At 43.6% G+C, this 26237-nt stretch overlaps 1 protein-coding gene across 1 annotated transcript; it reads left to right on the top strand.

Annotated features, from left to right (window-relative positions):
• The first annotated feature begins 645 nt into the window (after positions 1-645).
• LOC118684099 (meiosis-specific coiled-coil domain-containing protein MEIOC-like) lies at positions 646-23935 on the top strand. Its single transcript, XM_036378802.1, is given in 11 exon segments — positions 646-955; positions 6362-6488; positions 10620-10722; positions 10957-11123; positions 13465-13566; positions 14125-14783; positions 14786-15484; positions 15487-15893; positions 18589-18711; positions 19888-20068; positions 22809-23935. Coding segments are annotated over 8 exon segments (2559 nt in total). The 5' UTR covers positions 646-955; positions 6362-6488; positions 10620-10722; positions 10957-10977; the 3' UTR covers positions 23051-23935.
• Positions 23936-26237: the final 2302 nt, after the last annotated feature.

The raw sequence follows: 26237 nt of genomic DNA on the forward strand, positions 1-26237 counted from the left end.
CCGAGCACGGACCGCAGTTCCCAATCCTCGGGCACACCGGGCACGGACTGCAATTCCCAATCCTCGGGATACCGAGCACGGACCTGCAATTCCCAATCTCGGGGATACCGAGCACGGACTGCAATTCCCAATCTCGGGATACCGGGCACGGACCGCAATTCCCAATCTCGGGATACCGAGCACGGACTGCAATTCCCAATCTCGGGATACCGAGCACGGACCTGCAATTCCCAATCTCGGGACACCGAGCACGGACCTGCAATTCCCAATCTCGGGATACCGAGCACGGACCTGCAATTCCCAGTCTCGGGGATACCGGCCACGGACTGCAATTCCCAATCTCGGGACACCGAGCACGGACTGCAATTCCCAATCTCGGGATACCGAGCACGGACTGCAATTCCCAATCTCGGGATACCGAGCACGGACTGCAATTCCCAATCTCGGGACACCGAGCACGGACCGCAATTCCCAGTCTCGGGATACCGAGCACGGACTGCAATTCCCAGCGTCCCCGCGCATCCCGGCCCTGCGGTGACATCAGCGCTCCCCGGCCGGGACTGGCTGGGCAGCGGCCGCGGCCGAATGTGAGCTCGGCTTTCCCCCGCTCTCCTCCGGGGCCTCCCGCAGCCCGGCCCCGCCGCCAGGGCAGCGCTCCGGGAGGGTCGGCGGCCCCAGGGGACAGCCCGAGGTGACACGGCGGGGACAGCGAGGTGACGAGGGCGGGGCCGTGCCCCGGGGCTTTCCCGCTGCTTTCCGCCTTGTCCCGCGGCTCCGGGAGGGTGGCGGAGGAGGCGCTTTGCCATAGCCTGGCAACGGAGCGCGTGTGGTAACCGCGGGGTGAGCGGGGACGGGCTCGGGGAACGGCCCCGCCGGGCTCCGGCAGCGGCTCCTCCGGCCGCCCCTTTCTCGCTGATCTCTGCCGGGAGCAGGGAGAGCAGCCGGGCTATGGCAGGTGGGACCCGGCGGCTGCGCGGGTTGGTCTCGGTGCAAGTTGGCTCTGGATGCGGGATGAGGTTTCTGCACCTCGGCGTGTCCGGGGGAAATAACAAACTCGGGGGGCCCGGAGGGATGCTTGGGCTGCCCGGGGAATAACAAGCTTGGGGTGTCCGGAGGGGATAACTTGGCATGCCTGGATGGGTGCTCGGGGTGCTTGGAGGGATGCTCGGGCTGCCCGAAGGGTAATTCGGGATGTCCCGAGGGGATAACAAACTGGGGGTGTCCAGAGGAATGCTTGGGGTGCCTGGATGGGTGTTTGAGGTGTCCAGAGGGATAATTCGGGGTGCTCGGAGTGGATAACTAACTCGGGGTATCCAGAGGGATAAATTGGGGTGCTTGGAAGGATGCTCGGGCTATCTGAAGGAGAATTCGGGGTGTCCGGGGGATGCTTGGGCTGCCCAGAGGATAATTTGGGGTTTCTGGGGGGATAATTAACTTGGGGTGTTCAGGGGGATGCTCTGGCTGCCTGAAGGATAAATCGGGATGTCTGGAGGATGCTTGGGCTGCCCAGAGCATAATTTGGGGTGTCTGGGGGGGATAACAAACTCACAATGTCTGGAGGTGATAACTTGGGGTGCCCGGAGGGATGCTCGGGCTTCCAGAAGGATAATTTGGGGTGTCCGGGGGATGCTTGGGCTGCCCAAAAGGTAATTTGGGGTTTCTGGGGGGATAACTAACTTGGGGTGTCCAGAGGGATGGTTGGGCTGCCCAGAAGATAATTCAGGGTGTCCAGAGGGATGCTGGTGGTTTGAACAGCTGGAAAACTACCCAGGCCAGTGATTTCTTTGCTGAAGTTGTTGTAGTTCAAAGAAAAGTGTGCTGAGTTACTCTCCTAGTAGTGTTCAGTGGTTTCTCAGAGCTTTCAGGTGGTTCTTCGATACCAGTGCCTGATAAAACCCAGATTTCTCCAAGTACCTCGTGGTGCTGAGCACCAGAGTCTCCTAGCAGGAGGCTTTAAAAGTCTTTCTCAAAGTGAATAGGAAATGTGGGAATCTTTGCTGTCATCTCTGCCCTGAGATGTGTAGTAACTTCACAACCAGCTGATTAAAGCATTAAAAACAAGTCTGTTTCTCTTTAGAAACAGTTTAGGTGTTTGAAGGGATGTTGTGACCGTGTTTTGTTCCAATCTGTAGTCCTGAGGACACCTAATTATGACTTAATTTCACAAAGGGAGGAGGAAATCAATTGGGAAAAGTGGCTTTATATCTAATTTGAATAGTCTAATGAAATTAAGACACAAACTTTTTTATAATATTTAGTGTGTCCTGATCCTTGTACAGCTGATTAAAATGTTCTATTTATTTGTCCACGTGTTGCACCAGTTGTAACTTTATTAAGTGTGGGTTTTCCCCGTTCAGCAATGGATAATTTCAGCGTTTTTGTGTGCTTTAAGCTATATTTGGAAAGAGTTTGATTTAGTGGAGTTTAAACTGTACTGGATAGGTCAGAATGAATTGGGAGAAATATTTTGTAACTCCAGCTGGAATTTTATATTCCTGAACAAAAAGGTTTATTTTAGTACCAATAATCCTGTTTTACAGCACAGGGCAATATCTACAAGTCAGGCACTTGTAGTGCCTTTGGATTATTTGACTTTAAAGTGAGTGAAAGTCCAGTAAAATCTCATTACCTGTTTGTTTAATATTCCCTTGTGTTTCCTGGGACTGCCAGGAGATAATGGAGTGTGACATGTGACAGGAATTGTAAGTGAAGGTGAATTCCATTCTCTTACATTTTCATAGAGCCTGCATAAAAAAAGTGAAACTTCAGGGTAACTAATGAGTAAAATACTTAGAAATAGTGGGAGTGGAGTGTTCAGAGTACTTGTGGCTTTGGACAGCAATTAGGAGTGTGTAGAGCCATAAGATCTATCATGAAAAACAATATGAGTAACTTTTTAAAATAGTTTAAATGAATGGCTGAGCAGGGCTTTGTTTCTAAACTATCTGCTGGCAAATTATTATATTTTTTTTTAAACTAAAGCAAGAATTTCAGTCAGCGGAGAGGTTATGAATTAGAAGCTTTAATAGCAATGTTGCAGAAGTGTTCTGTGTGTTTGGGTGGGCATTGGCTCAGGAAGAGGCACCTGACAAAGATCTCACTGCCTTCTTTCCAGGGTGGAATTGAGGAGCTGGTTGGAATCTCTTATCCCCAAAACCTTTCTGCCATGTAGCTTTGTAAAGCAGATAGGCCTAAATATAAAATAAGTAAAAAAAAAAAAGATGTGTTAGAGACAAATGTGGGTCTTCAAACTTGGCACCTGATTCTGGAGCTTGTAGTGTGGTTGGAAGTTCTCAGGTCTTCCCCATTTCCTCCCTGAAATCCCCTCTTTATTTCCCACCAGTGCAAGAAGCATCTCTTTGTGGCAGCCACAGACAGAAATTCCATTTTTCTGAAGGAGGCTGGAGCGCAGGAGCAGCACCCAGAGCGGGTTTTGAGCACCTGTGTGAATTTTAAGCTTCACTTGGACTCTGAGTGGGTTGTGATTCCAAATGCAGTACCCGCAGCAGTGTGGGAGTTTCCCATGATTTCAGGTGGTTCCTGTTTCAGAGAGATCAATGGATTGTTGTTTGAGTGTCAGGCTATCCCTGAGTGCTTTGTGAAATCCACTTCTGAAGCTGCAAATAGAGGGGTTGTGGCACAGAGGTAATGATTAACCAGGTCAATAATGTGCATGGTAAGGGGTGCCTTGAGAGAAAAACAGCTGATAAAAGGTTGATGTGGTGAGTTCCCATTTCTGGGAGCAAAATCCAGGCTGGACATCAGATCAGCCAAATCCTTGGTGCTGCAGGATGGAGGGCATCAGCCACAATGGGATGTGGAGTCTTTGCTCTTTTTTTGCTAGGGCTGGGATTAAATGTGTGAGATGGAATTTCTTGTTGGGACTCAGATGTTTATCAGTTCTTATCTCTGTCACACTCTCACAAGCCCTGAGTTCTGCAGCGCTTCACTCCAACAAACTAAAAATGGAGCCCCATCTCTCTCTCTGCAAGGCCTTTGAAGGATCGACTGTCAGTTAAGAATGACACCGAAATTATTTTTACTTTTAACCCAATAACCAACCACCCATGGCTGCAATGGGGACTTTTTATCCAATTACACAAAACCACCCAAACCCATGGAGGAGAAGAAGAAACCTCCACCCCAAAACCTCCATCTTGCTTTATATCCATTCCTGTATTCTAAACCCTTAAACTCTGAGTTTCCCACCCTGTGATCTCACACACTTCTGTCCAAACTCCACACCCACAATCCCAGTTCTGTCATTCCATTCTGGAAGCTTCTCCAGGGCCTCAGGTCAGTGCAGTGTTCTCTTGGGGGTCAGTGCCTGGCAGCACAGAAATCTGAAATTCTCAGTAATCAGGGTTCCAGCAGTCTGACATCACCTCCTTCCTTTAGGACAGGAGCAGCTGCTTTGTCTGGTTTGGTGAATTTATCATAATGTGACTGCTGTGAAATTTATCCTGATTTATCTTAATCACAAAAGCTGCACTGCCTCAAAGCCCTGACTGAGCGAAGATGAAGCCTTCGGTTTGTGCAGGGCGTTGATTCTCTCACCTGGGACATTGCTGCTGTGTCCTGACAAGTGTCACCTGTGTGGCAGGGGACAGCTGGACAGTCCCTTGTCCCAGGGAGGTTGTGCTGTAACGGGTCAAAGTTGAAGGATTTTGGAGTCAGAGCATTCCACCTGGAGTGCTCTTGGGAGCAGGGAATTGTTCAGCTTGGAAATGACCTCTCAGGTCACCGAGTCCAGCCCTGTCCCCACGTGTCACATTCAGGTGCCTTTAGAGCTCTGGTGATGATTCCACCAGGGATGATGGGAGTGGATTCCAGCACTTCCCTGCCATCCAATGCCTGACTCTCATAATTCACTTGTGGGGAATTTTGGAAGGAATTTGGGATGTATCTGATGATCTATTTGAATGATTGTATTTGATGGTGCAGTTTTTCTTATCTTCCAAGTAGGCAGGAAGGGTGAGTTTGGCTCACATCTTCACTGCATGATTCAGAAGGTCACCAGACTTTTAGTTACAAGACTTTTTAAGGACTTACTGACCAATAAACCACTGCCAATTGGATATTTATGTTTTTGATTTGATCTTTAACTATTTCATCTTTTGGACCCATGCTACAGTGTAAGCTTTCTTGGCCATCATGTTATAACACACAAACCTACAGTATTGTATTATAAACTTCTGTAACTACTTTTATTTTTTCTATATCTTAACCTCTGAAGTTTCCTTTACTTAGCTTAATGTTCTCTGCTTTAAACTACAAATCTGCACTCTCCCTTCTAGCACCTCAGTTTGGGAGCCTTTTCCAAGGTCTCAGATCAAATCCTGGGTTTAATTCTAAGCCATGTCTTACAGGCCCAAAGTTCTGAGAGTTCCTTGCATTTCAGATTCATGCATTTAAGTTAAAAATGTAAATATCCTTGTTAGCAGTGTTTTATTAGTCAATAACTCCTTAAAAAGTTTGGTAGCTAAGGGTCTTGTAACCTTCTAAACCATACAGTAAAGATGTAAACCAAACTCACCCTTCCTATCTATGCAAAAGGTAAGAAAAACAAACCACATCATCAAAAACAATTCAAAAGTCCTGTCTCAAACTCTGTGGGAATTGAAAAAAAAAAAAAGCCAGAAACTTCTATGGACTCTGAAGGATTTGATTTGTAGATTTGGAAGAAGCTTGGATTGATGTAAACATAAAATTTACATCTTACACAGATGTTAAGTAGAAAAGTCATAAGTTTATGTTTGTATAGTTGTAAGAAAGAATATGCTTTAAATAAGTGAGAAACTGTACTGATAAGATGGTGAAGGGTTTATAAGGTAGGGGTGTGGCTGTATGGAGTGAGCTGAGAGTTTAGAAGTTATAATAGAAATATATTTATGCATGTGAGACAAAAGCCCATTGGATAAAAGAATCCCCAGGGCAGGAGATGTGAGTAAAGGTGATAGGTTAGAAAAGCAAAATAAACCCTATAGCTAAAGCTTGTCTGTTGGGTTAGAAAGTTCTATGTTGTCTTGTAACAAAGAAATTATGACTACTCTGAGCTATGGCCGACTGCTTGCTCCTCTAAAATCTCACAGCCTCTGAGACTGGGGTATATCTGAGCCATAAATCATTCTTAGCCTGAAAACAGTCCAATCCCTTCATTAAAAGCATCAAGAATGATAAAACTCCTTCCAAAATTCCCCCCAAGTGAATTATCACCCCTTCCTTGGCAGGATGGACTTCCCCATCTGGCCTCGGGGTCGGGATGGCTGGACTGGAGGAGCTAGAAATGGATTTTGTGTATAAATACAGCTTTGGCAGACCTGCTAACTGCTTTTTTGGGTTTTTTTGTTGCTTTTAACAGGAGAAGTTGGTCCTTAGGAGCCTTGATTCCAGCCTGCACGCAATGCTGCGCACTCCAGAGGAGAGAACCTGGGTGCTGATGACAGGGCCATGGCCCAAGTGCCACCCCTGGGCAGTGCCAGCCACAGGTGAGTCCAAAATTGAGTCTTTTCAGGGCAGCAGAGATAAAAACTTGTGTGAGGGGTTTGTTTTATAGTGAATAAGCACATTACAATAAAACCTCAGCACCTGGAGGGAATGTTACATCCCAGGTGGAGCAGCTTTCCCTGCTTGTGTCAGAGTCCTCCTCTGGTCATGGAAATCCAGCAGATCCTCCCAAGCTGCTCTTGTCTTGGTCAGAGTCACCACAAAGTCCTGAAGAACAACTGCTGGAAGTTACCATGGACCCAAAAAAAACAAAACAAAAAAAAAATCCCTCAAAAATCTTTATTAGTATGAAATGAGTATTCAGATGCTTGTGTTAAAACAAAGTAACCAAATGGCCTGTGAGCCTGTGAATATTCTTAATTGTAATTGGGCAGCAGAACCCATGTATTGAACAAACACCTCATAAATGTATTAATTTGTTTATTATTATTTATATTTTATTTACCTTTATTCCCACAACACACACCTTATTCCCCCTCCTTAAAATGTGCTTTTTTAAGGTGCTTTTGACCCAGCTAAGAGGGGTCTGGCAGACTTGGCTCCTTTTCCTCAGGAAAAAAAAAAAGTGTTTTGATTCTTTGGCTGCTGAAAAAGAACCTTTCCTTTTGCTGCTGTGACAAATCTTTTTGATGATGAGAGTTCAGGATTTAGAGGGAAGTCTTCAGTAATCTGCTATTTTTATAGTTTTATCCCTGATATTAAGAGGTCTGAATAACTGACCTATTTTCTCCCCTGAATTTGGTTTTTTTTTTCTATCCTTTTTGTTTGTTTACTTCTGCTGGTTCATTTCCTGGGAAATCAACAACAAGAAATTTAGAGATTTCTGCTTTGTTGTGTTTTGGTTTTTTTTTTTTTTTACTTTATTTTTTTTACCCAGAGAATCCCTGGCAGTGCACCCTGAATGAGTCAGGCAGTCCCAGTGTGCTACAGATTAAGACATCCATAGGTGGGAGTTATTAAAAATCTTCAAAAAGCCACAAAACACTGCTTTTGTGCTTGCTTTATCCTGCCAAGAAACAAACCCCAAGGAATAAACAGGAAATAGCTCCCCTGCCAAGGAATGGGAGCAGAATCCCCTCAGTGTGGATGTGATAATGCTGCAGTGCTGCTGTTTACTGGTGTTAGCAGGGATGTTCTTGCAGTGCTCTGGGGCAGGGAGACCCTGCAGCTTTAGGATCACTGATTCTAAAAAGGCTTTTGGCTAATTCTGATGCTTTTTTGGAAAATCAAGAGCTCTGTCAGGTGGGTTTCATGTCAGTGAAAGCAGTTATTTCTGATTGTAAAACAAAGCAATATTTAGCTGTGGTTATGGTATTTCTCAGCTTATAAAATATTTTCTCAGAGAACTCTTAATCTGATATGAGCCAGAAGCTCTTCTCACCTATAAAGAGGAGGAAATCCTTCCTAAAGGGTGATGAGAGCCTGGTGCAGAATCCCAGAGCAGCTGGGGCTGCCCCTGGGTCCCTGGAAGTGCCCAAGGCCAGGCTGGATGGGGCTTGGAGCAGCCTGGGACAGTGGACTTGCAGGTCCATTCCCAACCCAAGTAATTCTGTCCCAGTCCCCCAGATGTGCATAAACCTGGCGTAATTTAGGATTTCCATGAAAATTCCTAAAATTCCTTCCAGGCTGCCCAAGGGGTCTCCCATGCTCTGCCAGCAGCTCCTGGCATCTGGGAATGACAGCCACAAGTCTGGAACTGCTTCCAGGGCTTTGCTGGACATCTCTGGGAGCAAAACCCTTCCAGTGATGAGGAGCAACATGGGAGTGTCTGTCAATTCTGCTTCTTTTCTGCCAGGGTCAGGATTAAATGTGTGAGATGGAATTTCTTGTTGGCACTCAGATGTTTATCAGTTCTTATCCTTGTCACACTCTCACAAACCCTGAGTTCTGCAGCGCTTCACTCCAACAAACTAAAAATGGAGCCCCATCTCTCTCTCTGCAAGGCCTTTGAAGGATCAACTGTCCAATTCAGAAATGACACCTGAAATTATTTTCACTTTTAACCCAATAACCAACCACCCATGGCTGCAATGGGGACTTTTTATCCAATTACACAAAACCACCCAAACCCATGGAGAGGAAGGTGAAGGAGGAGGAAGGGGAAGAAGGAGGAGGAGCAGCCTCCACCCCAAAACCTCCCTCTTGCTTTATATCCATTCCTGTATTCTAAACCCTTAAACTCTGAGTTTCCCACCCTGTGATATCACACACTTCTATCCAAACTCCACACCCACAATCCCAGTTCTATCATTCCATTTTGGAAGCTTCTCCAGGGCCTCAGGTCAGTGCAGTGTTCTCTTGGGGGTCAGTGCCTGGCAGCACAGAAATCTGAATTCTCAGCAGCCAGGGCTCCAGCCAGTGTCCTGCTGTGGAATCCTGGCTGAGAGAGGATTTTCACAAGGTGCAGGTCTCTGTTTCCAGCTGCCTTTCTGGAATCCTCTATGTGGAAAATGTCTCAGACACATCTTTCACCGATCTTACAGATCCCAGAATCCCAGAATGGTTTGGGTTGGAAGGGACCTTAAAAATCATCTCAATATCCCCCTTCCACTATCCCAGGTTGCTCCAGCCTGGCCTTGGGCACTTCCAGGGCTATGGCAGCTGTGGAACAACTTTCTCTCAATGTCTGATCTAAATCTCTCCTTTTTTCATGTCACAGATACCACAGAAATATCAATGTCTAATAGCTTTGATGCTGTTTAATTTTGGATATATTTATACCTGAAACATTAACATTTTACTTATGAAATTGTGCTCGTGTATTTCTCCTCAAAAAAAAAAAAAACTTTGGAAGAGAATTTAAGTCCAAAGAGGCTTTTGGAAATAGTGAATGGTTTTGGTAAATAGGTTTTTTTTTTTTTGCCTGTTCCTTCACTGTTTGAATGAAAAAAAATATAGTCCAAAAGACCTGTCTGGGCTTTAGATGTAGTTTTTTATTGTTGTTTGTGAAGGTAATTTATTAAGACCAGTGGCTTTCCTGGGATTTGCAGGGGAATAAACTAAATAATTTGATTTTTTCCCCCTCTTTTTTTTTTTTTTAAAGGCAGCATTTAATTAATTGCTTTTTAACTCTGAATTTCTGAGTTTAAATTTAATTAATTTAAAGAATTGCTTTTTATTGCTGAGTTTCCATCCCCCTTTTTTTTTTTTTTCCCTGCACCTTGTTAGTGGCTGCTATGTAAACCCCAAAGGAGAATTTAGTGTTTGCCTGGGGGGAAGGAGAGGCTCCAGTGTTCTGGAAGCACTGAGCCTTATCTAGGGTACATGAAGTCCCTCTTCTCCTGGGCTTTAGACACAACTCCCATCAGCAGTGATGGATGGCTCTGGAAATAAAGCACAAATCCATTTGTTACAGACCCTATTTTTAATCTGTGCACAAGTATTTTATTCTCTAGCCAAGGAGCAGGAATTTCTCTCTGTCTGCTGCTTCCTGGTAGCCCCAAACAGGACCAGGGGCTGTGAGTTTGCTGCTAAATTCTTGTGGGATTTTGGCCTAATATTAGTATTTATTTAACCTAATATTTGGTTAAATAAATACTGCCAGACTGTTCATAGGTTCTATAATGCTTATATGGAATTTTACAGGGTATTTCAGTGGCCTCCATGGGGTCCTGATGCTTCTAATTCTGTTATTTAATAGGGATTGGTTTGGGTGTGCAAAATCAGTTTGTAGCAAGTGATAAAGTCTCAGTGTAAACTTTTTATTTTTTTATTTATTTGTTTAAGAATGTTCACTGCAGGGTTGTTCTGCCCTGCTCTTGGTAGGAACACACATGACCAGAGAATATTTCTGTCCAACCTTTTCAGAAAATCTCCAGGAATGGAGATCTGAGTCTGGGACAGCTCTCAGTAGGCCAAGGATTAATAGTAAATTAAATTCAGAGAATTCCAGGTTGGAAGAGGCCTCAAATATCATCTGTTCCAGTCTTTCTTGGCATAAAAATAACGTGGGAACAAATAATTTATTTGTAATATTCCTTTCTGCAGCAGTACTGGGTTACTTTTCTTTACCCACAGTTTGCTCTCTGGAGTTCCCAGATGCCCCTCCCTTCTCCATTGGAATATTTTGTGGTTTTTGGGCTGTAACAGGGATGATGGCTCTTGTTTTCCAGAGGGGATGTGTTTGCCTGGCACAGGTGCATTCCCATAGAGCTGTGAAGGTGCCACACCAACACCTAAAATGTGAAACCTGTGGAGAATTCCTCTTTCTGTGCAGTAAGTCAACTCTGATATTTGCATATTTATTTTTGGAAGACAGATTTGGGTTAGTTTAAGCAAGGGAGGAAAGAAACATGATTTAAACTTGATCCTTTTGTCGCGGTTACGTTACGCAGTGCTGAAAAAATCATTTATTTCAGGAGACAAAAGCAAAGCTTTGCTTTGCTGCCTTTCCTGCTCATTAGATGAAAATCTAGTATTAAATAACATTTTTTTTTCTATTCCATGCAGGTGAATAGCAGGAGGCAAACCATGGACACCCAGTTGTTCTCCCCATTCCTGGGAGCAGTCCCCAGTCCCCCCACGCCCCCAGAGCCCTCCCAGCTGTGCAGGGACTGGCTGGGATGTGCTGAGGATTTTGGACCCCAAACTGCCTTCCAGGAGTGCCCTAAAAAAAGGTATCAGCATCCCTGCTGGGGCCTTGGGGCTGCTGGGTCACTGGGATTCTTTCATTATCTTCCTTTTATTATTCTTTATTATCTTTCTATTTATTATTCTTTTTTTATCTTCTTTTATTATTCTTTTATTAAAATCAGGGCCCATTTGTGTCCTTTTTTTTTTGTCTAGAGGTATTATTAGTTGTTTTGTAACTAAGTTAACAAACCATAGCTGGAGGGTTGAGAGTGGGTTAGGAATTCACTGGTTACCCAGGGATGGTAGTAGGAGGGGGCTGTGAATGTTACTGAGATGAGGATTTGTGGGATTCCTAGGAAGGATGGGCTTGAAAATTGGTCCAAGAGGCTGAAGTTCATGGTCAGGTTCAGGGGTAGTGCTTGGAGCCACGGGTGCTTTGTTAGAGGGGGGATTTATTGATATAAATGACAGGGGTTTGGGTTGGATGATTCAAGAGGAAGTGAGCCATGAAGTGAGCATGGGAACAAATCAGGGGCTGGGGTTCAGTTGAGGCAGATCATTAAGGAGGGGGGGTCCCCTCTTTCTTTAGCTTGAAAGGCCAGTGCTGGTTCACAGCTTCTTAACGATTGGGATGATATTAGAGAGGATCAGCTTTCGAAGTTAGCGAGTGGGGTGGAGATTCGGGATATTTTTTGGGGAGAGTTTCAGGCATCTCTGGAAACTCAGCAGATTTTCTTTGCTCTGTGGTGGTTATTACTGAGGTTGTGAAATAAAGTGTGTGGGGTTTTCCTTTTTCCATCCTAAAGCCCAGTGACAGAATATTGCCTTTTTTGGAGGGTGATAGAGACTTTTTGATTGGGTGATAGAGACTGACACAGCAGCTTCTGATGATAAAATGCTCTTTTAATGAGCATTTCTAGTACCTTACTGCATTTTTTGTATCATTTGCTTAATAAGAAAGGCAAAATCTGAAGCTGGGAAAAAGTGGAGTATACTGGCTCACAAGGTGCTGAAAGGTAGCAGTTAAATAAGATAATGATTGCAAAAAACCTTAATTTTTTTGCTGGTTTTCAGTGAGAAGTGTCAGAGTGATGTTTATTTTTTAATAAAAGATTACACAGCTTTGGTGTCAGCTGTGAGAGTTAATTTAAGCAAGGAGTGGCAACTTGCCAATTAAAATATACAGTATTTTCCTTAAAGCAGCCTTTAGATTATTGCAAGGTAGCTTTAAAAACAAAGGAATTAGGGTTAATCCATGTCTACACCCATTCAGAGCTTGTGGATATTCAAAATTCTTGAGATCTTCTTTAAAAAAAAAAAGGAAAGAGAAAACTTTGCTATTTGACCAAGACACATAACAGATGTGCTTATCAAATATCAGTTCTGCATTCACAAAACGTTTTCAAGAGCCTTTGCAATTCTGTGCATCCTAAATTAAATTCAGGTTGTTCCTTAGAGAGGAAACTGAGCAGCCATGGGGTAAATCAGGGACTGAGTTAGAGGTGAAACTGTGGTGAGATCTGAAAAGCCAGCAGAGTGTGATTTTCACAGTGGCAAGAGATTAAAAATGTGATTTTTTTTTTTGAGTTTGTCCCACATTTTATGGTCTCTGTTAAACAGCAAAGTCAGGGAGCAATTGTGTGGCAGCCAAGGGGGTTTGGGTAAGGTGGGACCAGGAAATCTCAGAGATGTTCAGGGACCCTGGAAGGTGAGGAGGGGAGGGGAAGTTTCTTGGAGCAAAATAATGAGGATGGAGGGAAGGAGAGCTTTGTAATTGACTTGTGAGGAAGAGTCAGGAGTCATTACAAAAAACTCCATAAAAATCTAATCTTGCATCTGAAGTAAAAAGTTGGGTTTGTTTAAAAATGGTTGGAAACCTTGGGTGCTTACCAGAAATATTTAGTAAAATTTTGACCTGTCCAAAGGGGATTGAAAAGTGGTTCAATTTAAATATATATAACTTACATATAATTCTTTTTTTTGAGATTAACATAATAGGTTTTGAATTATTTGGCAGTAGGTAGAGTGCTCCAGACTTTGAGAATAGTGATTCTATTTATGCTCTAAACAAGACAGTCAGGGTTTGAAGGAATGTCCATGAAACAGGTTTTTGTTGTGGAAAGAAAGGAAAATTTTTGCTGCTTGGAAAGTCTCTGAAACAAGAAGGAAAATAATTCTACTTCACTTGGGCTCTAGAATTCACAAATGCAGGAAGGGATTTCTATAGAGGGATGCTGAGGATACATTAAATTCAGAACAACTAAAAAATGCTGCTGAAATGAAGGTTTGAGATTCTTTTTGTCTGTTTTGTTTAGGAGAAAACTTTAAGTTTTACTTATTTAAAACTTTTACTTTAGTCTTTTTTTGTTGTTTTTTTTTTTTCAGGGCACCAATAAACCTTTCTTACTCTGGCAATGGCCCTGATGTGTTTGGGTTGGTGTCGAGCATTTTAGAGGAGCCAAACAAGCCAGAGCCAGCTACAGATTGGTGAGTTTGTTCTGAGGGTTCTGATTATGGTTTATATATATATATATATATATCTGGTTTTTATGCCCATTGTCACACAGATATGATACATATTTTTAATTATTTGAGTTGAGTAATGACAGCCTTTGAAATCCCCTTAAAATGTGGAAGTTCATTTACTTCCATTCTGTTCATTTGCCAGTAAAAAAAAAACCAAAGCAACAATGCTGAACTGTTAAAAATGCAATTTTAAAAAAGTTTTCCATCAGCTTTACAGCATTTGAGGTGGGAAAAAAAAAGATGATAATTAATTTTAACCAGTAGGGAGTTGACTGAATGCAGTGGAATCTGAGATATTTAATAAATCCAAATAAAGTCTGCATTTCTGAACATGCAGCATAAACAGTGTGGGTGATGAGATTTCACAGAGCACTTGCTCAGCTGCAGTTGGGAATATTCCTCCTATTTCTGGGGAGAGCTGTGCATGGCTGGTCAATAATATAACACATGATGTGTGAATTATTTTAAAGAAAGAAGTGTTTTACATCCTGACGGGAGGCTGGTTTAACTCTGTTCCAGGAATTCTCTATCAAGTTTGTTCCCCCCTGTGTGGGCACCTGACCTGGGCAGCAATGGAGAGTTCCCAGGGCTGCCAGCTCAGCACTGGGTCCCACCCAAGGATTTTCCCAACCTGCTGGGCTCCAGCTGCCAGCAGGAACCCCTGCAGGAGCCTCCTGAGGTGGAGATGCTGCACAGAGGTTTGGGGGACCTTCAGCTCCTCGAGTCTTGGTTCTCTCCCCGTGCTCATCCCAGCAGTGCCCTGAGGAACCCTGACAATTCCTCCTTGCAGAGCAGCACCACAGCTCCCCAGGAAGGGTTTTCCTTCCCAAATGGGGGCTGGAACCAGCATTATGAGCACAGGAGGTTAAATGGAGATTATGAAAAATGTGGGTCCAGTTTTAGCCCTTTTTCTGCTCGGAACAAGATGAAAGAAAGCCCCAGTGCCCAGAAGGAGTTTTGGAAAAGAGGAAAAGCTCTGAAAAATTATGCTCAAGGACAAACTAAGTATTCCCCTGATCTTTCCAATCAGCCTGGTGATAACTCTTGGGATAAAGTACCGCAGGACAGCCACCTGTTCCCTAAGAGATACGAGAATTTCCCAGCTGCTCACAAACTGCAGTCACCTGTCCATCCATCCCTTCATTTTCTCAACCCACCCCCAAAGGAAAACACCTTTTCTGGGGAACAGGCAGAAAACCCCAGGAAAGCCATGTGCAAAATGGCCATTGTGGCTTTACTTTGGGGGAAGCTTTTAATAATAATAATAATGAGTGTAAAGTGAATATGGGCCCTAAGGAAAGCTCTCCTCAAGCAGCTGATTATGATTTATCTGTGAAAAACACTGTGCAAAATGGGAATTACTCCTCATACCAGGGGTGTGCATGGCTGGATGGGAGCAGTCTGGCAGCTGCATCTGAAATTCCATATGGAAAACAAATGGCAACGAGCCCCCAGTCCTCATCAGGGGTTTCCACCATGTCTGGGGGCTCTCCCACCCACCAGCCTTTCCCACAGCCCTCCTTCTACTCCCAGCTCCTTCCCACCCTCCCTCCCAGGAAAGATGGGAGGTTACGGACATCAAATGGAGTTTCCAGTCACTTGGGGGTTCCTCATTTCATCTCAGAGGGCCAGAAGCAGATGAGGCACATTGGAAGGTCCCAGGAGGATGCCGGGGTCAACAAGGATGGGCGGCGCCGCAAATTCCCCGTTCGATTTTCACCCGACTGGCTTGGGCAGCAGAAACCTGCAGGTGAAGACCCTGCTGAGAAACACCACAGGTTCCCAAAGAGGCAGAGCCAGGAAAGTGGCAGTAAAGATGACAGAAGAGGTAGAAGGAATTGGATCCCTCATTTGGGATCTACGGCCCCAAACCGCCGTCCTTCAACGCGTTTCCGAAAAAGCACGAGCAGAGCGGTGGCAGCTTGTCAGACTTCATCAATCCTTCTCTGCTTCCCTCCTTCCCATTCATGTCTGATTTGAAGCAAAATCCCAGCTTCCCTCCATTTAATCACCAGCTGTTTCCATCAGCAAACACTTTCAGTTTCCCTCCGCCGCCGTTTCCGTTCTCGGACCTCGTTGATCTTTTTCACGGCAATGATTTCAACCCCTTGAGTCCCTTCATGAGTGAGCTGTTCCCTGGGGAAATCCCTGCCCCCTGCTTTGCCTTTCCAGCCCCATTTAACAAGTTCAGGCCTCCCAGGAGCCGCAGTGGCCCCGCTAACGAGCTCCACGTCCGCCTGGAGGAGTGTTACGAGCAGTGGAGAGCTTTGGAGAAGGAGAGGAAGAAGGTAAAGCACAGCTGGTGATGATTCCTGATAAAGACTTGGCTGGTTTTAAGAGAGAAAGTTTTATGGCGTTTCTTCTTTGGTTTGTTGGGTTTTTGGTTTTTTTTTTGTTGTTGTTTTGGTGTTGATTTTTTTTTGTTTGGTTGGTTTTTACGGTCCATGATACAGTCACAGCTTTCTCCTCTTCTGTTGTTTTTTTTTTTTCTTGTTGTAGTAAATCTATGGCTGTTGTTAGAAAGAAAATGAAATAACTAATCTGGGCACCCTCTGTGTGTCTGGAGAGAAAACCTACAATATTTTTCTTGTTCCCAAAGGGAATTTCAGTTTATGCTCTTGTTATTATGATCACTTTCCTGCTTCAGTCTCGCTCCCAGAACTGTTGGCAGGGGAAGGATCACGCTGGTAATGAGGGTATTGCACTTGGGAATGAGAACTCTGTGCTCTAAAGAAGCAGAAGAGCTTTCCCAAGAGGAGTTAAATCCCTGAATTCTGTGCCAGGTCTCAAAAGATAAATTTACCATAATCCCTGGTTCTAATAATGCACTGAGTGCTACTCCCATGTGTGAGAAGCCTCCAGGTCACTGGATAAAGGTGTCTGAGCAGACTTCACCTGGAAAACCCCTTTTTCTTCCCGTCCTCAGCTGTGGGGCCTTGCTGATGGACTTTTGGAATTGTGAATGGAGGTGCCTGTGTTGTTCTCATGGATGCCTTTAAACAAGATTCCTCTCTGCCTCTCTGGCCTTCCAGGAATGCTCTGGAAATGAGAAAGGGATGGTTCTTGATCCAGTGTTTGTCTCCTGTTCTCAGGCAGGATTTGGGATAATTAAGTCATTTGCAAAGACCAAGTCGTAGTTTTTGTCTTTGGCTTAATTGACCCCTTGCTCTGGTCCATTCCAAGTGTTCCAGTTTTATCCCAGTGAGCTGCTCTGGGTTTCTCAGGGTGGTTTGTGGTTACAGGAGAGAAACTGTTCTCAGTCCTCCAAGCTACAGCCTGGCTCCCATTCCTGCAGCCAAGCCACATTCCTCAGGAGGGGATGACTGCAAGGAGAGAGAAACTCCCCCTGGGATTTGATTTCATTCTCTCTACCTTGTTTAATCACTCAGCCCTTCCAGCTCTCTGAAACAGCTGCTTTGGGGTCACAGCTTACCTGTCTCCTTTCATAAACCCCACTTCTCCAGGGATCTCACATTTAAAGCATTTCCACAAGTTAGGAATTGTCTGCAATATTAAATGTGCACTTAGTTAATTGCTTATTAACTGTAATTCTTAATTTCTTGGTGTCATTATATGAATCCATGACCTTTTCTCCATCCATTTTTTTTTTTGCTGGATGCCTTTCAGGCTCCTCAGATGATGAGTACAGGTGGAATCAGCTCTTGTAATCCATGTTAGGTCAGGGCAAGGACTAAATAATAATAATAATAAGTAAATTATAATAAGTAATACTATAATAAATAATAATAAGTAAAGCAAAAATAGAAGGACTGCACCATGTACTTTTCATACAAATATGCACAGTGTGGACTTAGCCTTGAGTGCAGCACCTGACCCCTCTCTCTTACATCCATGGTACCCTGGAGAAGGAATGAGATGAGGAATCTACTGCTAGCTGTGTCTTTTTTACTCAAGTGTAAGAATTTCCTACCCAAAAATAGGTTTGTGATGTTTAGTCACTGTCTGTGTTAGACCCTGGCGAAGCCACTCTTTCTCAGTGGAGGTTTGGCTGTTGTCTTAAAGATTTTCTGTTAAAGAAAAAATACCTTCTGGGTTCAAGAGCTGGTATCAGTTTATGTTAAATGTGGGTTCATCCTGATGCACTTGAGATGTGATTTATGCTGCTGCTATCACCTGGGGTGTCTTTTTTTTTGGTTTGGTTTTCTGTTTTTTTTTTTTTTTTTTTATCATCATAGTATGTGACATTTGAGAGAAGCAGTGAGAGGTGTTGAACTCTGAGGGAGAGCTGAATTAGAGAAATATTCCTGCAAGGAAGCTGGAGAGGGACTTCTGACAAGGGCATGTAGTGATAGGTCAAGGGGAATGACTTCAAACCAAAAGAGGGCAGGGTTAGATTAGATTTGGGAACAAATTTTTGCTGTGGTGGTGGCGAGCCCCTGGCACAGAGTGCCCAGAGAAGCTGTGGCTGCCCCTGGATCCCTGGAAGTGTCCAAGGCTGGTCAGGGCTTGGAGCACCCTGGGATAGTGGAAGTTGCAGGTCCTTTCCCAACCCAAATCATTCTGTTGCCAATCCATGTCCAAGGAGTTTGGCGATTAAACCAGCAGTGGTTTAGCATTTTCCTCATGGAAAAATGAAGGAATGTGTGGGTGTGAGGGCTGTGAGGGTGCTGGGTGCTGAAGCACTGTGAGGGTGCTGAGGGCTGGCACAGGTTCCCAGAGAAGCTGTGGCTGCCCCTGGATGCCTGGAAATGTCCCAGACCAGGTTGGATGGGGTTTGGAGCAACCTGGGATAGTGGAAGATGTTTATGGCAGGGGGTGGAATAAAGTGAGCTTTAAGGTCCCTTCCAACCCAAACCACTCTGGGATCCTGTGATATTTGGGAATATTTTTCTGCCAACGCCCTCAGAAGCCGATCGGGCCCTCACTCTTAATCGGCTTGAAAATTCCAAACAGCACCAAAGCCAGATTGAGCGCATCGTGCTCACTTCAAGCCATCACACTGACAAATTATTTCCCTTTCAGGCTGAGGCTGACCTTGCAAGGCACTTCCCAGGGCAGCCCAGCCCCAGCCCTGTGCCACGGCTCCCTGTGAATCCATCCCGCGTGGATCGCCTGCTCGCCGACCAGGCCCGCCAGCGCGCCCGGGTACGCCTGCAGTCCTGCACTTCTCCTGGGATTTCTTGGTTTATTCATCAGCAAATCTGGGATTTGTTTGTTTACTCATCAGCCTCAGCGGGTTTGGTGGTTTTGTAGTGGTTCTCTTTGGCTGATAGTTGGAACTGGTGGTTGAGTTCCATCATGCGTGGATCGCCTGCTCACCGACCAGGCCTGTGAGCGCGCCCGCGTCTGCCTGCAGGGGCTGTACTCCTGCACTTCTTCTGGATTTGTCTGTTTATTCATCAGCAAAGCTGGGATTTGTTTGTTTACTCATCAATCTCATTGGGTTTGGTGGCTTTGTAGTGGTTCTCTTTGGCTGATGGTTGGAACTGGTTCACTGATAGTTGGAACTGATCGGTGGAGCTCAGTGCCAGGGTTTAGTTGAGGTGTTGGGGCTTGAGTTGGGCTCTCTGGTCTTTAAGGTCTCTTCCAACCCCATGACTCTGTGGGTTCTGTGAACTGAAAAGGTGAAATTTGGGGTGGTTTTTTGGATGGAGTGGTATGTTGAGAAAATAGTCTTTTAAATCGATGAAAATAGTTGTCTTTTAAATTGTGAGGATAGTCTTTTAAATTGAAGCCAACCAGAGGTTAGCTTCTTGGAGTTATTGATAGAAAGGGAAGTCTAGGCTGGAGGGGTGTCATGTTTTTTGATTGCTTTATTGATTTTCTTTAGGTTATGAAGTGATCTCTAGGGGTTAGAAGTCTCTTTGTGGATAATGCATACAGGACTGTTTGTGGGTGTGATTTTTTTGCAATTGTTATTTTACTAAATTTTCAACTGTACTTAGGTTTTTCTTTGATAAAGGTTATTGATTAATTAAAATAGGGTTATTAGTTTTCTATGATAGCTTTAGAATGGACTCTATTAAAGGTCTGCTTCTAGTTTTGCTCCCCACTGGGACAGTACATCTTTTATATGGTGAGAGGTTTCTGTATCATGAAGGGGTGTGCTGCTGCTCTTTGATCTTTGTGAGGGTATTTACTAAATTTGAGAGGGGGGTGATTGTGGGAAATAATCAAGATAAGACTTTCAGAAATCTGTGAAAGCAGCCTTCAGTTACAGAAAGAGCGGAGAACTTAGAGTAGCTGCAAAGTCTGAAAGTAGAAAAGTTATATTTGTACAGCAAGCAAGAGCATGAAACAATAGCTTGAGTTTTCTGCCAGGTGCTCGCCCTGATAGGAAGAATGGAGAGGCTTTGTGGTGCTCCCCTGCACAAGAACATCTCCAGGACCTTGGAGCTGCACCTGGAAGCCATTCAGGTGACCCAGGCACGTCGGAAGGAGGAGATTGGGAATGCTGCAAACCCCCAGAGTCACGGGGGGCCACGCTGCAACAATGAGAAAGGTAATGCTGCCCATTGCTGCAGCACTCAGAGCTTTTCCAGGGGTTTAATTGTGAGTGTGTTACACCTAAAAATGTAAATTTGCAATACCCAGCAATTCTTGTCACTTCAGCAAGGAAGTTTGCAAATACACTCTTGTTACTTTTTAAGACTTTAAATTACTTTGAGTTCTATTGGATTTTTCTTTTTGTTTTCCTGTTACTATTTTTAAAAAATCGCTATTTTTTCCTCTTGACTAGAAGACAACTGTAAAAACTCCTCAGTGACATTATATAACCATAAATTGCTTAAAATTGGTTTAAAAGCAAAAATGTGCTCAGTTTTAGGCAGGTAGAATTATTTCCTGGTATGGCTAAACTTTCTTTTCTGTTTAGCTTACAAAATAATAAAAAAATTGCCAGTGTTGTGCAAAACAATTGTCTACCTTACCTAAATAACAAACCCACCAGGAATGACATTCCATGTTTCCCAAATTCCATTGAAGTAAAGCCGGAATAACCTGTAGCAGCAGTAAATGTGGCAATTTAAAGTTTGGAGTTAAAGATGATATTATTTTTCTTCAGAAAATACCTGGGTCTCAGAACCAAAGAGGAATTCACTCCTTAGTGCTGAAGTGAGGACAGTGAAGTTCCTTTGGCTGTGGAATAGCTGCTCTTGTGATAAGCTGGAAAGAGAATCAAAAATTTTTGCAATTCAGGTGTCAAAATTAAAATGTAAAATGAATGTAAAATGTCATGCCGTTAAAACAATAGTCCTATATGCAAACTGGCTTTTAAAAATAACTCCTAAAACTTTCATGTGAGTTTAATTCCAGGTGTGAGTCGGGAGTGGTAGAAGGAACGTTCTTGGCCAGGCAGGAGAAGTAGGACACAGTGGTTAAGTGGATGATTATGATTAGATTTAATGCCAATACAGCATCTAAATATTGCCAACACTATAAATAACAGCTCTGTCATCTGTTACAATGAGTTATGGCATCAGCAGGTCCTGGTCCCTCCTGTTGAGTTACAGGTTTTGGTGAGACCCCGTCTCCTCCTGAATTCCCGGAGAAGTTTGGTCCACTTAGTCCTAGATTTCATCAATGTTTCTGTCTGAAAGGCTGCAGTAGCAGCAGTTTTGTCTGGAAATGGGCAGGTTTGCAATCCCTGGCCTTGCAGGATTTGCACTTGCAAATAAATCCCCTGTGGAGCTGCTTTAAGATTTCATTTCTATATTTGACCAGATCTTTGTGCCTTTACTCACCCATCCAAAAATCAGTGTTCCCTTCTTCCTGCAAAATCAGAAAACTGCCTGCAGCCTCAGCAGCCCAGTTTGCCCAGTGTCCACCAGCATTTTGGAGCCTTTTGCAGCATTGTGGATCCTTTTTGCACAAACAATTCACGTGAGATGTTGCAGCTGTCATTAGCGGTGCAGCTCAGCTGCTCCTGGAGCACAATTTGCTCAGGGCTGTGAGTTGAACAAATTATTGATTTAAAAAAAGAAATTAATAGTGTGTTAGAGTTCTGGATGCTGGGAGTTATAGCCTTTCTATGGTGCCAGGCACTGACCCCTGAGAGAGCACTGCATTTGACCTGAGGCCGTGGAGAAGCTTCCAAAATGGAATGATAGAACTGGGATTGTGGGTGTGGAGTTTGAATAGAAGTGTGTGATATCACAGGGTGGGAAACTCAGAGTTTAAGGTTCTAGAATACAGTAATAGATATAAAGCAAGAGGGAGGTTTTAGGATGGAGGCTGATCCTTCTTCTTCACCTTCTTCTCCATGGGTTTGGGTGGTTTTGTGCCATTGCACAGAAAAGTCCATATTTCGGACTTTGAGTGATTACTTGTTGCGTTAAAAGTGAAAATAATTTAGGTATCATTTCTTAATTGGAAAGTTTAGCCTTAAAAGACCTTGTAACAAGAGATAGTTGGCCATTTTGTGCCTTGTTAATGAAAGGCTGCAGAACTCACTGCTGTGAGACTGTGACACAGATAAGAACTAAAGAACATCTAAGTCTAAACATGAGCTATTGTCTCAAGTGCCTTCAGTCCTGACCTCGCAAGAGGTAGAAATGTTGGAACCCAGGACATTGCTCTGGCTGCCCTGGAGGACTCGAGACCCTGGCAGGGGGCTCAGAGACCTTGGCACAGAGTCAAAACCACCTGTGCCTTTGATTTAAGCCCATGGAAACAATTCCCAACTCTGTGTGAGGAGTTACAAGCCACGAGAGTTTGAGTAGAATGATAGTGAATTTATCACAGGGTGGAAAAGTAGAATTTTGGGGATTTAGAATGGGGGTTCAAGAAGCAAGATGGAGGAATCTGGGTGTGTTGTGTCTTTCTCCTTCTTCCTCTTAGCCTCCATCTTCTGCTGTGATAGTGGTGGCACTTTTGGATTGGTTTAGAGACAGACTCTCTAACATAGGTGATAGGTATTGGAAAATTATTGTAAATAAAGTACACATAGTTTTTAGTATAAAAAGATAACACTGCCCTGAAGGTGGTCAGTGTGCCATGAACTGACCTGCCAGTCAGATCTCAGCAGGTCAGAGAGAGAATGTATTAGATAAGAGAAAATAAACAACCTTGAGAACGAGAGCTGAGGAATTCAGTCTTCCTGTTCGTCATGGGGCTGGGAAAAAAGACTTTCTAACACCTCGGGGTCATCTCAGCACCAGAGACCTGATCATAGAAAGGGAAATCAAAACCTGGCAGTCCCATTTCCAGGCTTGCCCACTGATGAGCTTTCCCTGTTGTTGCAGATGTGCTGGCCCTGGCAGCGGCCCTGCGAGCCCTGGCTGGAGCCACGCGCAGGGCTCGCACCGCGCTCTGGTGCGCGCTGCAGCTGACCCTGCCCAAATCCCGTCCTGCTGGACCTGAAGACCAACAACTCCTCCTGCAAGAGCCTTGTTCTTCAAGCACGAGCAGCCAGGAAAAAAGCAGCCTGGAGCAGGAAAGCAGAGGAAGTGAAAAAGCTGAGGAAGAGAGGAAGATGTTGGAATAATCGCCGATAATTAACGGAAAGCCGAGGATGGGGAGGGAAGGGCTCAGGTCCTGCCCAGCACCGCCAGAGGTGGATTTCACAGGATGTCAGGAAGGGGTTAATTAAAAAAAAGGGTTAATTAAGGTGCCTGGTCAGTGCTGCAGTAGTGGTACTGTGATTCTGGTGTGCAGACACAGTTTGTGGTGGTGTTGGTGCAGTTGAATATTGCAGGTGTCTGCTGCTGAGAAATTTTGATGTTCAGGGGAGCTGAGCAAGAGCTGAGCTTTCCTCCTGTGCTTACCCAAAGCTCTGAGCCCAGCCAGGACCAGAGTCTGGAAAAACTCAGTTCTCTTTTTTTTTTGGCTAATGAGACAATTTACTATATTTAAAGGTACTCAGTAATCATTCAGGGTTTGTTTTATTTTTATTTTTTGCACCATGTGTAGTTCTTTCCAGAGCCAAAGTGATCACTGAGTAGTTTGCACCCCATCACTGTGTCAGGAGCAATCCACACTGCTGTGGTGGTGTTTTTTTGGGACAGGTTATCTCTGTTTCACAGGAATAATCAGTGTTCAGTGCTGCTTTTGAGAGAGTTTTGTGCTGCCAGTTCAGTTTCCAGCAAAACCAGTATGAGCTGAGCTTTTCCACAGAATTGTCCACTTTGGTTTTGCCACTAAAAAAGTGGACTTTAGTAGCTTTGCAGTGTGAACTGCATGGAAGTGCACATTAGCAGGTGTTAGAAAACGTGCTCAGGATTAGAAATTAGATTTATTGGTTCCTCAGTGGGGTTAAAACCAGTACAATATAACATAGTATGCACTTACATATAAAAAAACCTATTATTTGTTACTCATGAATGTTCTTGGTAGTATATTATTTTCAGACACATTCCATATTTATTTTAATGCCTTCATTGAATGTTTATTTTAAAAATCTATTTTTAGTAATATGAAGTTAAATATTTTGCCAAATCTTCTGAATAATCAGATTTAAGGATTTACTCAGGAACTCTGTATATTATTATATAAATATACATGTGGTATATAGGGGTTTTTGGGGAGAGTGATGTTTGCAAAATATTTACACAAAGCTAATTATGTACTAGGTTACCAAAGCTCTTTCACTGATTATTTTTTTGGTGTGGAAGGTTTAATATATTTAATTGCTGTTAATTAGTCTCCATTGTGTGGCTTAGACAATCAGAGTGTGGTTGTTCAGGGTGAAAACTAGTGAAGAATAATTAATCCAAGCTGTGATTTTAGGGCATTTAGGAATATTTCAATGCTTTAACAACTGTCTTACTGTTCCACAGTCTCCTAACATGTGCTAATAATTAAGATTCTTGATCATCAGGATATTAATGAGCAGCTTTGGAGAGCAGTTCTTGGGTTAAAAGTGAATTAAGTTGGGGATATAAGCAAAATTTGAAGGACAAAAATGAAGATTTTCATGTCGTGTGGTGTTCAGTGTCAAATTTGACATTTTTGTGGGTAATCATAGAACTGTTCACATATATATTTGTACTTGCAAAACTGTTCCAAATGCAGTTGTGTAGTTCTGGATCTGTGGATGTTTCTAGAGCAGATTTTGTCTCAGTAGTGCCATCCTTACCTCTGTTGAGGTGTGAGTTTTGGAGCTGAAATTTACCCAGGCCTCACTGTAATCCACTGAGTGAAGTTTAAAAAACAAAAGTAGATAGAATTCAGATCATTAGTTTAGCAAAATTATGGCTTTTTCCCCTAAAAAAAAAAGTGAATTCCACTTAAAAGATCATTTCAAGCCTTAGCCTAAAAAACAGAGTTATTTTAGTGTGTTTTCTCTCTGTGTACGTGGAATTTATTTGCACAAACTAATTTAAGAAGGTTCAATCTGCATTTGTAAAACTGATTGTGCTCCACAGCTTAAAAGTGGAGCTTGCAGGATTTCAGTTCCTGGGTGATTTGGGGGTTTAATTACCCAAATTAAAATTAATTTACCATTGCTGTGCTGACAGGAAATCAGAATGTCAGGGTCTGGATCTTGTGGGGTTTTTTCTGTTTACACAGCCAGGGTTGTTTTGTAGTGGTGAGTGTTTAGGGTACAATTGGTTCACACTGTACTACTCATGTGTTAATTAATGATCTTAATTAGCTGATAGTTAATGTGCCTTTAATAATCTCATTTTTCCAGCGTGTTAAAAAGCTGTGTGGTCACTTCTGATTCCAGTTTCTGTTTCAAAATGCCATTTTAAAGGGTTCCACGTGACTGCAATGAGCTCACCTTGTTAATTGTGTTAATTGCACTCAGGAGCTGCCCCAGGCTGGGTTCCTGAAGGAGCTCTGGGCTCTGGAATGTTCCCCTGGCTCCTGTGCTGGGTCAGGTGCTCCTGCTCATGCCCTGCAAATGCTCCTCTGTCCCTTGGCCTCGCTCACTTTCCTGCACAAAAACTCCAGCTCTGCAAACAAAAATAAGGGTTTCTTTACAGAATCAAGTTTTAATCATTTTTTTTTAGTCCCCTTTTCTTTAAATAGCTTGGTTATGGACAGCATCAGACCTAGAATGAGTTTTGTCTTCAGTTCCTAATTTCAGAATGCTTCACTTCTGTTGTTGTACTACAAAACCAGTTGCATTTTAAGGGAAAAAACAATTTTATTTTGTAAAATAACACCTGGAGTTGCAGCAGCTCTGTCAGAGATCGTTTTTGCTGCCTTGTGTTTAATTTGGCAGCAAGGTGCAAATTCTGCAAGTCTTGCACTGAGTTTTTGGGGTGAATAAGCACAAGTATAATGCTTGTGGGTTTAGGGAGTCATTGTATTCACATTTTACTGACTTCAGGGAAAGCAGAGTTGAGGTTTTGGGTCACATCTAAGCCAAAGAGGTGGTTTGGGTTTGGAGTTAGTTTTGATGTTTAGAGAGAGGAAAAAAAAATGCCCCTTCCTCTTTTTGAGAGGCTATCAGGTAAAATTCAGTTTATTCCCTTTTTTCCACCTCTGCCCCTGCACTCAGCTTTCATGAGATTTAATTATTTGGGGTTTTGGGCCTGTTTTGATTTATACTTTTTAAATTTTGGGGGTGAACCGAAGATGGTGACAGAGTTTGTAGCCAGTCCTGGTGGCAGGGGCACTGGATTGCTCCAGTTTAAATAAATAGAATACTCAGTTGTCCCTTTTTGAGTCAGGATTATTATCAGGGTGCTTTTTGATAGCTGCTAGTGAGTCTTTAATGCTTT

The sequence above is a fragment of the Molothrus ater genome, chromosome 1 (genome assembly GCF_012460135.2).
Source record: "Molothrus ater isolate BHLD 08-10-18 breed brown headed cowbird chromosome 1, BPBGC_Mater_1.1, whole genome shotgun sequence".
Lineage (NCBI taxonomy): Eukaryota > Metazoa > Chordata > Aves > Passeriformes > Icteridae > Molothrus > Molothrus ater.